Source organism: Eleutherodactylus coqui, chromosome 3 (genome assembly GCF_035609145.1).
Source record: "Eleutherodactylus coqui strain aEleCoq1 chromosome 3, aEleCoq1.hap1, whole genome shotgun sequence".
Classification (NCBI taxonomy): Eukaryota; Metazoa; Chordata; class Amphibia; order Anura; family Eleutherodactylidae; genus Eleutherodactylus; species Eleutherodactylus coqui.
In genome coordinates, this window is record NC_089839.1 from 61,541,153 (window position 1) to 61,553,728 (window position 12,576).

Consider the following 12,576-nt stretch of genomic DNA (forward strand, 5'->3'; position numbering starts at 1 on the left):
GTCCTCAATGCGGGAAAGGGTATTGTGGATGGATAAAGATGGGCAACTGTATAGGCTTCAAGGAATTGTATGGGATTAGAAAAAAACTTTTTTTTTAGAATAGCGCCACACTTGCTAATAGGCTGATTGTGGAATTGCAGCTCAGTCTGGAGTCCTTTTTTTCCAGGATATTTTCCTATCCTTAGGATTAGTGTTGACTAACCAAACCACTAGAATCTGTTTTCATGTCGAACTTTGTTTTCAGATCGACACAAACCCAAATGACGTTTTAGCAAAGTTCTACCTAAAACAAAGTTCTAGTGGTTCGGTTCGCTGAATACTAGTCATGAACACTGGTGTATAACACTGTCCAAGAGCTATAAAAGCCATATAAAACACTTTCAGAGAGTTATACAGGCTTTTATGGTTTTAAGAAAATGTTAAACAGCAGGTTTATGTGGTTTTGATGAACTTCTGCTGCAGTTTTAAGTAATTTGGAGCAAACCAAACTTTTGCAAAAGTTCAGCAAACCAGCCGAACCAAACTTTTCAAAAGTTCGCTCATCACTGCTTAGGCTAGGCCATCAGTGTGTGATCGGTGAGGATCTCATGGGTCACACATTGATGGCCTATCCTAAGCACTGCATCTTTTTCATTATTGTACTGACATATATAGCCATAGGCCGCTCCCTAGTAGTCTTCATGAAGAAGAGGTTATGATGCTAAGCGCCAGGACCTCTTCCTCACTACGGTTTTAGGAGCTACAATATTATCCACATGCACCAGCCTTGAAATCAGAATGCTGTCCATACGTTGCATTATACCCCCACAGTAGCCAACATAGACCCGTACCCTCTGCAGTCCCAGACAGCTTTGCATGTACATGGATGGTGCTATGCCAGATACTGCACTGAAGAAGCCATAGAGCTCTAGTAAGTAACCTTGTTCTATGCATTGCTGACGTCTCAAGGATTAAAAGGATAGGCTACCTGTGTGCACAAAAACGCCACGAACATCACCTTGAACTATCTGTGTTTTGACCATTACAACTGATAATGAGTGTATGGCCTTATAACTGCTGTGTCTGAAGTAATAGAGACATTTTGAAATAAGTTGGACTTGTAGAATTCACTGGGCGTACCTAAAAGTATTTTTTGCCAGTTACTTTTAACAGAATTGTCTAGTGTTAGAAAAACAAATATGTTCTTCACTCAGAAACAGCACCACTCTTGTCCATGGGCTGGGTCTGGTATTGCAGCTCTGTTCCATTTACTTATATGACAGTGAGCTGCAATACCAGATACAGCCCATGGACAAGAGGGGCGCTGTTTCTTGGGGAAAAAAAGCTGAATTGTTTTTATAAATGGTATCAAAATGGATTAATTTAGTTAATCCATTTTTTCTACTTGTACTACCCCAAAAACTACACAAGTATTCAATGATGATATCATTAAAGGGAGTCTGTCAGCTTGAACATGCTCTTCAAACTGTAGTCCTCATATTATAGGGCAGGAGGAGCTGAGGAGATTAATATATAGTTTTATGGGAAAGGATTCAGTAGAACTTGCAATTTATCTATTTAGATTCCTTCTCATTGTGAGCTTAGAAGTCCAATGGGGGGTCCAGACTATTTCTCTATGCACAGATAATGTCAATCACTAATAGCTCCGCCCATTGGACTCTTCAGCTCAGAAAGTGCAGAGATACAAATGAATATAATACAAGTTATACTGAATCTTTCCCCATAAAACTATATATCAATCCGCTCGGCTCCTCCGGCTCTGTATCATCATGCCCGCATTTGGACAGCATTTTCCAGCTGGCAGTTTCTCCTTAATAGCAGTCCTCCTGCATTTTCCTTGGTGAATGACCAATAATGTGGTAGAAACATTTTAGTTGCATCTGGTTTACTCTGTGCAGCCAGTGACGAGCTAATTAAGGTAACTACACGGCCGACTTGACCGAGTTGAGGTGACCACTGCAAACAAGCATGGACCTCCTACTAGTCCTCCAGCAATTGTCCTCCTGCGGCTTCTTCTACTCTTCCTTGTATGTATGCATGCATGTGTATCCTTCTGTACGGTAGATACAAACGAGCTCCTGATTTTTAGACAACTTTTTTTTTTTACCATAACTTTTTGTGCCAATTTCTACTTCATGGGTTTCCCCATCCTGACTTCTGCTTAGTGAATCTCTCCAAATTTATGTTTTCATGTTACCAATGACACATTTTCGGTTCATGCGCTGACCTCATATTATCAAACGCGCTTTACAATTTACATATTATACTCTTCAAAAACTCCTCAAAAATGCCTAATAGTCTAATGATGAGCTTGGAACCACGGTGATATTGGCCTCTTTTTAGAAGAGTGTTCCGCGTTTTCAGTTTGTGTCTTTATAAACCCTATAACATGAGGGTTGCAATTACATTTCATCATATATTATGAATACATATATACACATTTTATATTCATAGTCCATGCTGATGTGTGTATAATCTTTTCACCTTCAGAGTCCCATAAAACTGGAACGAGAAGCTTCAACCAAGGTAGGCAATACATCCATGTCATATGAAACCTAATGTCTGATATTAAAGGGGAAGTATCATTTTTTTTCCCAATGTTAATATGTGCAATTATGGATATATGTATGAAATGTCAAAAGTTTAGTCTAACTCCTCCCTGTGAAATGGCTTTAACTCTGCTTCCTAATTCCCTTCCAAGAGTAGAGGTCTAATTAGAATTCACAGGTCTCGTAACAATGCCAAGAATAAGGTCCCCGTAATAGTTACCCCGTTGCAGCCGTGATGTACAATTTAATACCAAGTGATCGGTAGCATATAGAGAGTCCAAATCTGGTGGTCAATCTAACGTTCAGCATTTGGACCAGAGAAACCTTTAACATATCATCTTTGCAGTCACTGATATCATAAGCACCTAGTCCCTGGTGTCTGGTGGTACTATCAGAGCCTGATCCCTGATGGTTAGTGGTACAATTATTACCTGGTCTCTTAGGATTAGTGATGGCATAAGCGTCTGGTTTATAACTGTCATTATTACAATCAGTACCCACCTGCAAAGTGACCCATTGATAATAATGAGTTAAAGGGCTTTCCGGGACTCAAAAAAAATTTCAGTAACTCAGAAATGAACAAAATAAAGAAAAAAAACACAATAACCTGCCTAGCAATGGAGCCTCGGTGCCCGCTGCCACTTAACCCTTTGAGAACAAAAAAGGAAAATATTTGTCTAATACCCTGTTTCCCTGAAAATAAGACATACCCTGAAAATAAGACATAGCATGATTTTCTAGCATTTTTGAGGATGCAAAATGATTTTTCAGGCTTTTTGAGGATGCTTGAAATATAAGCCCTACTCCAAAATTAAGCCCTGCTAACAGTTAGTTAAAAAGGTCAATTTAAATAGTGTCCAGGCAGCTATACATGTAAAAAAGTTAAACCTTTTTGAACAAAAATTAATATAAGACACTGTCTTTTTTTGGGGGGTTCACGGAAGATAGCAGTTTGAAGTTATGCAACAAATTTGTCCCTTGGTCCTCAAAGGGTTAAAGCCTAGAGGAAGCCGGCAGCTGGTCAAGTGTCATACCTTGTGCAGGTGACTGCTTAGCCAATCACAGGATTCAGAAGCCATGGAAGAATCGCCACTGATTGGCTGAGCAGTCACATGCACAATGATCGGCATGTGACCGCCTGCTGGTTCCATGCAGAGGGCACTGCGGCTCCAGCGCTAGACATACCATCGCTGGAGCAGATGAGTATGTAGTTTTTCTTTATTTTATAGATTTCTGAGCCACTGAACTTTTTTTAAGTTCTAGAAACCCCTTTAACGTTCAGAAGTTGGTGGAACATGTATCCTCCTGAAAACTTTTATTACATTAGCTATTTAATTCTTTGTGGCTCACAACATGATAATAGTTATAATAACCTTTTGCTCCGCAACTATACATATAGAAACACGAAGTTAGTATTCTACTAGTTTCATCCAATGCCGTGTATGGGATGATGCCCTTCTGTTGGCACCCGGCATATGATGTATTGTCATACAGTGTACAAGTAACCATGCTATACAGTATGGTGCCCAAATATAGGGACCAAATAAAATGTCCATACAGCCATATAAATAATAATGCTATACAGTGTCACTACCACCATAAATATAATATTGTATGACTCCATATAGCAATTACTACCATAGCAGTTAATGCCACCAACATAGACTGACCAACAGTTCCTACATAAACTAACCTAAAGACAGCGCTGTACAATGTCCAAATAAAACTGATAAACAATCATTTTAAGATCGGTCGCAAACGGCTGCTGACAGGTCGTCTTTGGTGTCCACTTAAGCAGGGGCAACTGATGCATTCTGGGTAACCAGATAGCTTCTGCACTCCTGGTTACATTAGAATTTAGAAGCTACATTGTTAACTTATGCAACTATTTACTTTTTGGGTGCTGATTACAAGAAATGTAGCTTCATCACATAGATATGTACAGTATATACTGTAAACCCGTATTTCAGCCACATGTTTTAGAAAGAAATGAGCTGCATAAATGATTAACTCGATTATAAACAACTTTCCATAAATCAATAGTACAATTAAATTCTACGAGTTTTGTCATGTATCTTATTAGAGAAAAATCCCTCTTACTCCACTTATCAGCTTCTTTTCCACCCCCTCCTTCTTGTTAACTCACTTTGAAGCTCGCTAATAAAATCTGTCTACAGAGAACATATGACTTTTCAACTTCACTGAGAGATCAAATTACAGCTGTCCATCGAAGTCTATGGAGAAGAGAATGGAGAGGAGGAGCAGGAAACTAGCTGCTATGTTGTCATCCATACAAGGAGATCCTGCTTTCCTAACTTTCTATAGCACACCCTCAAAAACAGCTGCAAATAAGTGTAGATATGAAGAAGAGCCTTCAGCACCAGAGTCTCATTGTGTCTTGTGCTTTTCTCTCACTCTGTAGCTGCTTCCTTCTTCCCCTTCTCCTCTCCATAGACTCCTACGGTCAATCGTAATCCACTCTCTTAGTGAAGCTGAAAAGCTTTTGCTGTATGAGATATTTTTCCCGAATGTGGTTTGAGGTTCCTGCATTAGGATGGTCAACTTTCAGATCAGGAAGTCTACTGGCTGAATGCCATCCTCTGTCTGCTATCTGCTCACGTTGTGGCTTTCACTGTTGGGTCTTATGGATGCTTTTACTGCAAAGATGAGATGACAGGAGACCAAGCCACATGAGAACTACTATGGTGATAGTTTCACCACTGAGCAAGAATTAGTTAGCTGAACTTGGGTATCTTCAAACTATTGATCAACCTCAAAGGAAGGCCCATCAGTAATAGAGTAGACAAAAAAGTGGCATATCAATAATCTATTTGAGCTTCTTCCTATTATCTTCTGCAACATACGGTTTGACCACTTACCTGGATGGTCCAATTTCACTGCAGAATATATGCACATCAGGTCATTAATAGTTAAACAGCGTATTAAATCCTCTCATTGCAAGTTATACAAAGAAATAAAATCTGATACTCCCCCTTTAATAGTTCGGTTCTGTCTGAGTTACTACTGAACACATCAAATAGACGGCAAGTAACCTACAATAACACAATTTTATTTGTTTCTACCAAAATAATGATTTTCAAGTACCTGCTGAAGATGCGGAACACCAAGACCTAAATACATTTAAGGTGACCCTCCGGCCTGGACAAACAAAGATGGCTGAACTGCTTCTCTGACTACCTGATGCACATTATTTATAGTCTGCATTGGTAGTCTAAGACACTACGTCCTCCTCTGACCGCTCTTGCAGGTAGGACTGGTAATCTAAGCAGGTGTAGTGCCTTAGGGCCCTTTAACACAAGTCGACCTGCCGGGTGCAAATGCCCGAAAGGCCATAGTAGCGATAACCTGTGCTTTTACATAGGAACCATCGTCGCTCAGTGAATGAAGACGGAGCGGGCCGGGGATCGTTCAGGCCGCCCGCCTCCATTCACAGTAAACAGGCAGTCATCCATAAATGAACAACTGCCTGTTTACACGGTCCGATTCGTAGTTCAGTTTTATGAATGCCGAACGACAAGGGAACGAATTCTTGTTCGTCATTCTATCAGGGCATGCATTTACGCTAAATGATAACCATTCAGATTTCCGCTAGATGCAGGAATCTGACTGATTTATTGGCCAACGTAAAAAGGCCCTTAGACTAATGATGAATACAAACACAGTGTGCATCAGATAGTCAGAGAAGCTGGTGCTGCCATCTTTGATTGTCCAGGCCTGGAGGGTCACTTTAAGGAGTTGTTAGAAGAACATGACTGCTTTCTTCCAGAAACAGCGCCACTCTTATCCATAAGCAGTATCTGGTATAATAGTTCCTTTACAATCACTTGACTGGAGCTGAGCTGCAATACCAGGCACAACCAATGAACAAGGGTGGCACAATTTCTGGAAGAAAGCAGCCGTGTTTTTTTAAAACTTGCATAATCCCTTTAATTTTGTACACACGATTTACATAACCATGTGATTAGTCAAGTGGCTTACTCTTTGGTCATGGGATCACTGCGACAGTCAAGAAAGTCATAATGGAAGAAAAGTTTTGTGTATTAGGCTGGGAACTTATCAAAATATTAAATTTGCCTGTTTCTAAAGGGGAAAAACAAGTAAATTTTGAAGTGGATAAACACAATCATGTTATTATTTATGTATTTTGGAAGGAAAATTCAAAGTAGAGAACTTCTTAGGCCTTCCTCACACAGACGTTTTTGTACATTGTTTAGTGCTGCGCTACACACTTTACAACACTCCCATGCATTTCAATGGGGCTGCTCACACAAGCATCAAAGCGGTCTTTGGCCGTTTTCGGCGATGCGTCACCCATTAAAATGAATGAGCAGCCATTTCAGCGCTGCCGAAAACGTCGCCCAACTTGGTACCACATTTTTGGCAGCGCTAAACCCCAGTTACACTACCTGAGGGGGAAAAAAAATCAATATTCACCCTGAAGGTTCAGTCAGGGTCCCCTACGCTGCTTTTTTCGGACCTCCATGCAGGCTGCCAGGCACTTGGCAGAGGATCTGTCGCTAGTGACGGAGATTGGAAATCCCCGCCTCCATCAAAAGATCGCTCTGATTGGCTGAGTCGGCTGAGTGACAGCCTGCTCATCCAATCACAGCCAGCGATGGACGCTCCAATCAATGGCTGTGATTGGAGCATCCAGCACTGGCTGTGATTGGCTGAGCTGGCTGTCACCCAGCTGTTTCAGCCAATCTGGGCCATCTCTTGCTGGAGGCGAGGATTTCCAATCCCCGTCACTAACAAAAAATCCTCTACTGGCTTGACAAGTGCCCAGCAGGCTGCCCAGAGGTCCAGAGAGCGGCATCGGGGAATCCAATGGCACCTGCAAGGTGAGTATTGATATATATATATATATATATTTTTTTTTCAGCTTCCTTGGTTGCGTTTTCAGCAGATCTGAAAACGCACCAAAAATGCCGACATAACGCACGCCAGCGCTGCTGAAACCGGGCTGAATCTGCAGTAAACGCAGCATTAAAAAACGCTACTATTCTGTAAACGCCTGTATGAGGGAGGCCTTAAACTGTTTTTGGCACGCTATTATTGTGGCAGAGCATGCCAGTTCTGTTATTATGTTGCTTTTGTTTTTGGCAGTACATTATCTTACTAGAATTCATAGAATAATGTGTCACCCAGAAGTGGGTTCAGATAATATGTTCTGTGCTATATATGCCAAAGACCATATTGTTTTGCAATCCCAATTATCCTTGGAGCATTTAGAATAGGGTCTTCCAATCTTCATCAGAAATAGCACCACTCTTGTCCATGGCTCGTGGCTGGTATTGCAACCTATTACCGATAGCTCACACAGTCAGAGGATGCTGTGCAGTGCGGACCCCATACAACCCCTTAAACATATACCATGCTGGAGGGGTGAAGTTCCGCAGCATGACTATATTCCGCTGCAGATTTCCTCCTCTATTAAAACCCCATTCACTTGCATTGTAATGTATTTTGTTGTGTAATGTTGGAGAGCATTCAACAGCCGAAATTCTGCAATATTTCCGCTGTGTGTGAACTCGCCCAAAGAGGTTAAATGGCCAGGATTGAAGTTTTCTCCAATCACAGCTGTAATATATGACACTGGCTGCGGGTGAGGTGGGCTCTGCTTCTGACCCTATGCCATTAATCTACAGCAAATTGCACTAAACACTTAGCACAGGTTATATACACACACATGTATATACCATGGATATCGCCAAGGGGTTGAAAGAAACAACAAAACTGTGCTCTCTACGTAGAGAAGGTTTTTTGTACTTCTAGAGGAGAACGCACTTTCCCAGAACATGACGGGTGCGACAGCTCGTCATACAAAGAGCAACCTCTCATATGGCAATGTTAATGGGAGAAAAAAAAAAGTTATGACTTTTGAAAAGTGGAGATGAAAATTCCCCCAAAAATCATCACATCTTTATGTCCAATAAGGGCCATGTTCTTACGAGGTTAAAATCTTTGTTTACCAAAAGGTAGGTGAAAAACAGGACACATTTTAGCATTGGCTGCCTTATCAAATGTGGAACCAGTCTAAAATGGGACAATGGTATGCTTCAAAAGGGAGGACCAAGGCTAGAAGATGTAGTGGAAGAAATTCATCCAGGAACGTGTTTCGGTGCTGAAACAGCACCTTCCTCAGGTACTAGCCCAAAGAAGGTGCTCTGAAACGCATTGCTGAATACATTTCTGTAAACTACATCTCTTGCCCTGGGTCCTCCCTTTTGAAGTGCTCTGTGGTCCCGTTTTATCTTTTCTCCTGGTTCCTGTATCTACAGAGGGTTTGGTTTTATCTGCCCTGGCTCATATACATGTTGTGCCTTTGCACAGCTTCAGAAGGTACAACAGTGTCCACCTGCCCTTCCTAGCAACTTAGGCTTAGGTGGCAAATATGAACTCCAAGGGATGGCAGGCGCCCAAGAGGTCCTACCTGCAATAAAACTTTTTGGTCAGTTCATGATGAATTTATACGAAAAAAACAAGTTACAGTAATGTTACAGTCATGTTACACCAAGTTACAGTCATGTTACACCAAGTTACAGTCCTATTATACCAAGTTACAGTCATGTTACACCAAGTAACAGTAATGTTACAGTCCTGTTACAGTCAAGTTACAGTCATGTTACACCAAGTTACAGTAATGTTACACCAAGTTACAGTCATGTTATACCAAGTTACAGTCATGTTACAGTCAAGTTACAGTCGTGTTACAGTCATGTTACACCAAGTTACAGTCATGTTATACCAAGTTACAGTCATGTTACACCAAGTTACAGTCATGTTATACCAAGTTACAGTCGTGTTACAGTCATGTTACACCAAGTTACAGTCATGTTATACCAAGTTACAGTCATGTTATACCAAGTTACAGTCATGTTACATGTGCATCACAAGCTATTTTGTATACTGCTAAATAAGTGATTACACAATGCAGTCTCTTTATAATATATTCTATACAGTCGCATTCAGATGGCTGCAATCCAGCTACCAGTCCCGGCCCAACTGATGATCTAGTAATACCATTGTGGAGAACTATAAAGCCTTAGTTCAGGTCATTTGGCTTGCAGTCAGGCCAGGACGTATAGTCACATTACGTCTGCCTGATTGAGGCCTCAGTACTGCTATAAACACCATAGGGAGAATATATTAAAAGGCTTTTTCCAACGTGTTTCCCTTTATTTTAAAGTAGCCAATAGTCCAAATAAAAAAGAAGCTATACTCACCTTCTCCAGACTCCACCACTTCCCTTCTTCCTGCTAGGTTTGTTTACAAGCTGCAGCAGCGATGTTTTCTTCACATCTAACAGCAGCCGCCAATCACAGGTCTCAGCCAATCAACGGCTACGTATTAAAGACATGCCACAGGTATGTTTTAATAGCAAAACAATCATGGCAGCCCTGGAGGCCTTCAGAAGTCCCCAAGCTGCCATGAATCTCTTATGGTAACTGTCACGTAGACAGGAGGAGAGGGGACTATACCTATCTATCCCGCCTCTGTCCCCGATTACTCACAGATCGACTATTCCGAGCACCTCGCCACTACCAACTGTCACGGCCGAGCCTTGATTGATCACTCTAGCAGTATTGCAAGCTTAGAGTCATTGGAATGTAGGCTAAATTGTACCTAGCTTTCCCAGGCTTCTGGACACATGCAAAGCGAAAGCTCAAATCATCCACCTGCCCGTTCTAGCGCACTCCACAGCTCTACAATACTCACACAGATGCACTCTGCCACCAACAGTTTGTTACAATATCACCATTAAACTGGAACCCAGACGTATGGATTATAAACACAACCTTCAGGAGTTATGATTCGTTTTAAAATGGACAAGGCTGACTTATAAATTGTAGATCTATTCTAGAAAAGGAATAGCAGTGCAGATATATATGTACAAAAGATATACAAAAAAGGTTGTTACACGGAGTATAAGGAAATACAGTATTAATATACACCCAGACAGTATTTTAAAATAAACAGGAGAAATGAAAAGAAAGTTACCAGATTTTGCGATACGTGGCCCAAAGGATCTGTTCAGCGGAGTTCCTAGAAACAAAGTGACAGTCCATATACCGCTGCATATCTTCGTGGATTGACAATCTATCTCATATCTATCTACCCATCTCTCCCATATCTATCTCTTTCATATCTATCTATCTATCTATCTATCTATCTATCTATCTCTTTCTCTGTCTCTCTATCTATCTCATATCTATCTATCTCATAGCTATATATCTCATATCTATCTCTCTTTCTCTCTCTCTGTGTCTATCTATCTCATATCTAGCTATCTCTATCTATCGCATATCTATCTATCTCTATATATCTCATATCTATCTATCGATCTCTCTATATATCTCATATCTATCTATATATCTCATATCTATCTATCTATCTATCTATCTCATATCTATCTATCTCTATCTATCGCATATCTATCTATCTCTCTATATATCTCATATCTATCTATCTCTCTATATATCTCATATCTATCTATCTCTCTATCTATCTCATATCTATCTATCATATCTATCTATCTATCTCATATCTATCTATCTATCTATCTATCTATCTATCTATCTATCTATCTATCTCCTATCTATCTATCTCATATCTATCTATCTATCTATCTATCTATCTATCTATCTATCTATCTATCTATCTATCTATCTATCTATCTATCATTACACCTCCCCTTTTCAGAAGGGCAACATTAGTTGAACTCTACAGATCACTTCCAAAGCCCATCCCTGTCGCCTAGTAAGGGGGAATTCAAGAGGAAAGGATGTTAGTTCCACTTACCTAGTGTCCTAAGTGGCAGCTGATTGATACTGGACAGCTGGGGGGACACTTTATTAGTTTCTTTATATCACAGCAACCCTACGATCTTATCGCGGGGGGTAATTCTGGACATTTAAATGCTGCTGTCAGAATTGGCTGTAGAATTCAAAGGATTAACGGCCGTGCCCATCTTCAATCGTGGCTGTTGCAAACGTCTGTCAAACACAGTCAATACCCAGCGTGTATGGAGCCGGCTCGCCTCCCGAGCCCTCTACATACACAGAATATGCTGTGGAAGTCTATATACAGCCTAACAGCACGGTTGATATACAGTTAGGATATATATAACTGTATGGCTGTTGGGAAGGGGTTAATCTGAAGCACACTGTAATTTATGCCAGTTTATGATGAAAACTACGCCACGCCCCTCCGCCGCTCTTTTTTTCCTTTTTTTTTAAACAACAGTATTGAGAGTGGTGTTAAAATAATACAAAGTTGCCCATTTTTCACAAGTGTATTATGCGCCAAAATTTGCAAGTCTTTTGTGTAATATTTTATGAATATTGGCACAAGAGTTCCTCCAAATGATCATGTACCTACCGGCCATTTCCTGTTTGGGGCTTTGAAAAATTGGTAACTTGCTTTAGCCGATAAAGTTTTCTTCTTTGCACTAAGATTCACTTCTGTTCAGTAGGCAAGTGAATATACACTGCCATCTAGAGGACACTTTGTGCCTTATCTTGCAGACAGTTGCCTTCACATGCTAAACTTTTACCATAGTTAGTTAAAGGAAAGTTAAACATAGATTCTCTTCAACTTTTATCATGGCACACACATCTGGAGGTAAAAGCATAAAAATCTGACATCCAGCTGGCTTAGAGGAGATATGAAGTGTTGGGGAAAGGTATGAGGGAAGCAGTAATAGCTGAAATGATACTCAGGCTGCATTTAATTAGCAATATGAGATGCAGGATTAACTAGAGGGGATTAGATTGGATTTAAAATAGATGAATAAGTTATAGTGGACCGACATCAAAAACATACCTTCATTTTTTCAGCGGCTCAGTGTGTTGTACCTTGGCTCTGAAAAGTAAAGGGTATTAAAAGAGTAGGATTATACTGGAACTGGAAGTGGACTGAATTCACTTCTGTGTCATGGCTTCACGTTAAGATCTTTCCTGTTTAACCCCTTCGAGGGAACTTGTCATCAGAAAGTGACCTATTG

General features: G+C 40.6%; 1 protein-coding gene across 2 annotated transcripts in view; it reads left to right on the top strand.

Annotated features, from left to right (window-relative positions):
- PAK5 (p21 (RAC1) activated kinase 5) overlaps window positions 1-12,576 on the top strand; it is a 145,955-nt gene that overhangs the window by 57,367 nt on the left and 76,012 nt on the right. The window contains exon 3 of one of the 2 annotated variants that reach the window (XM_066595655.1): window positions 2,491-2,526. The exons of the other annotated variant lie outside the window; for it this stretch is intronic. Coding sequence (XP_066451752.1) covers window positions 2,491-2,526 — 36 coding nt within the window. The remainder of the gene's footprint in view (window positions 1-2,490; window positions 2,527-12,576) is intronic. 2 annotated transcript variants of the gene reach the window in all.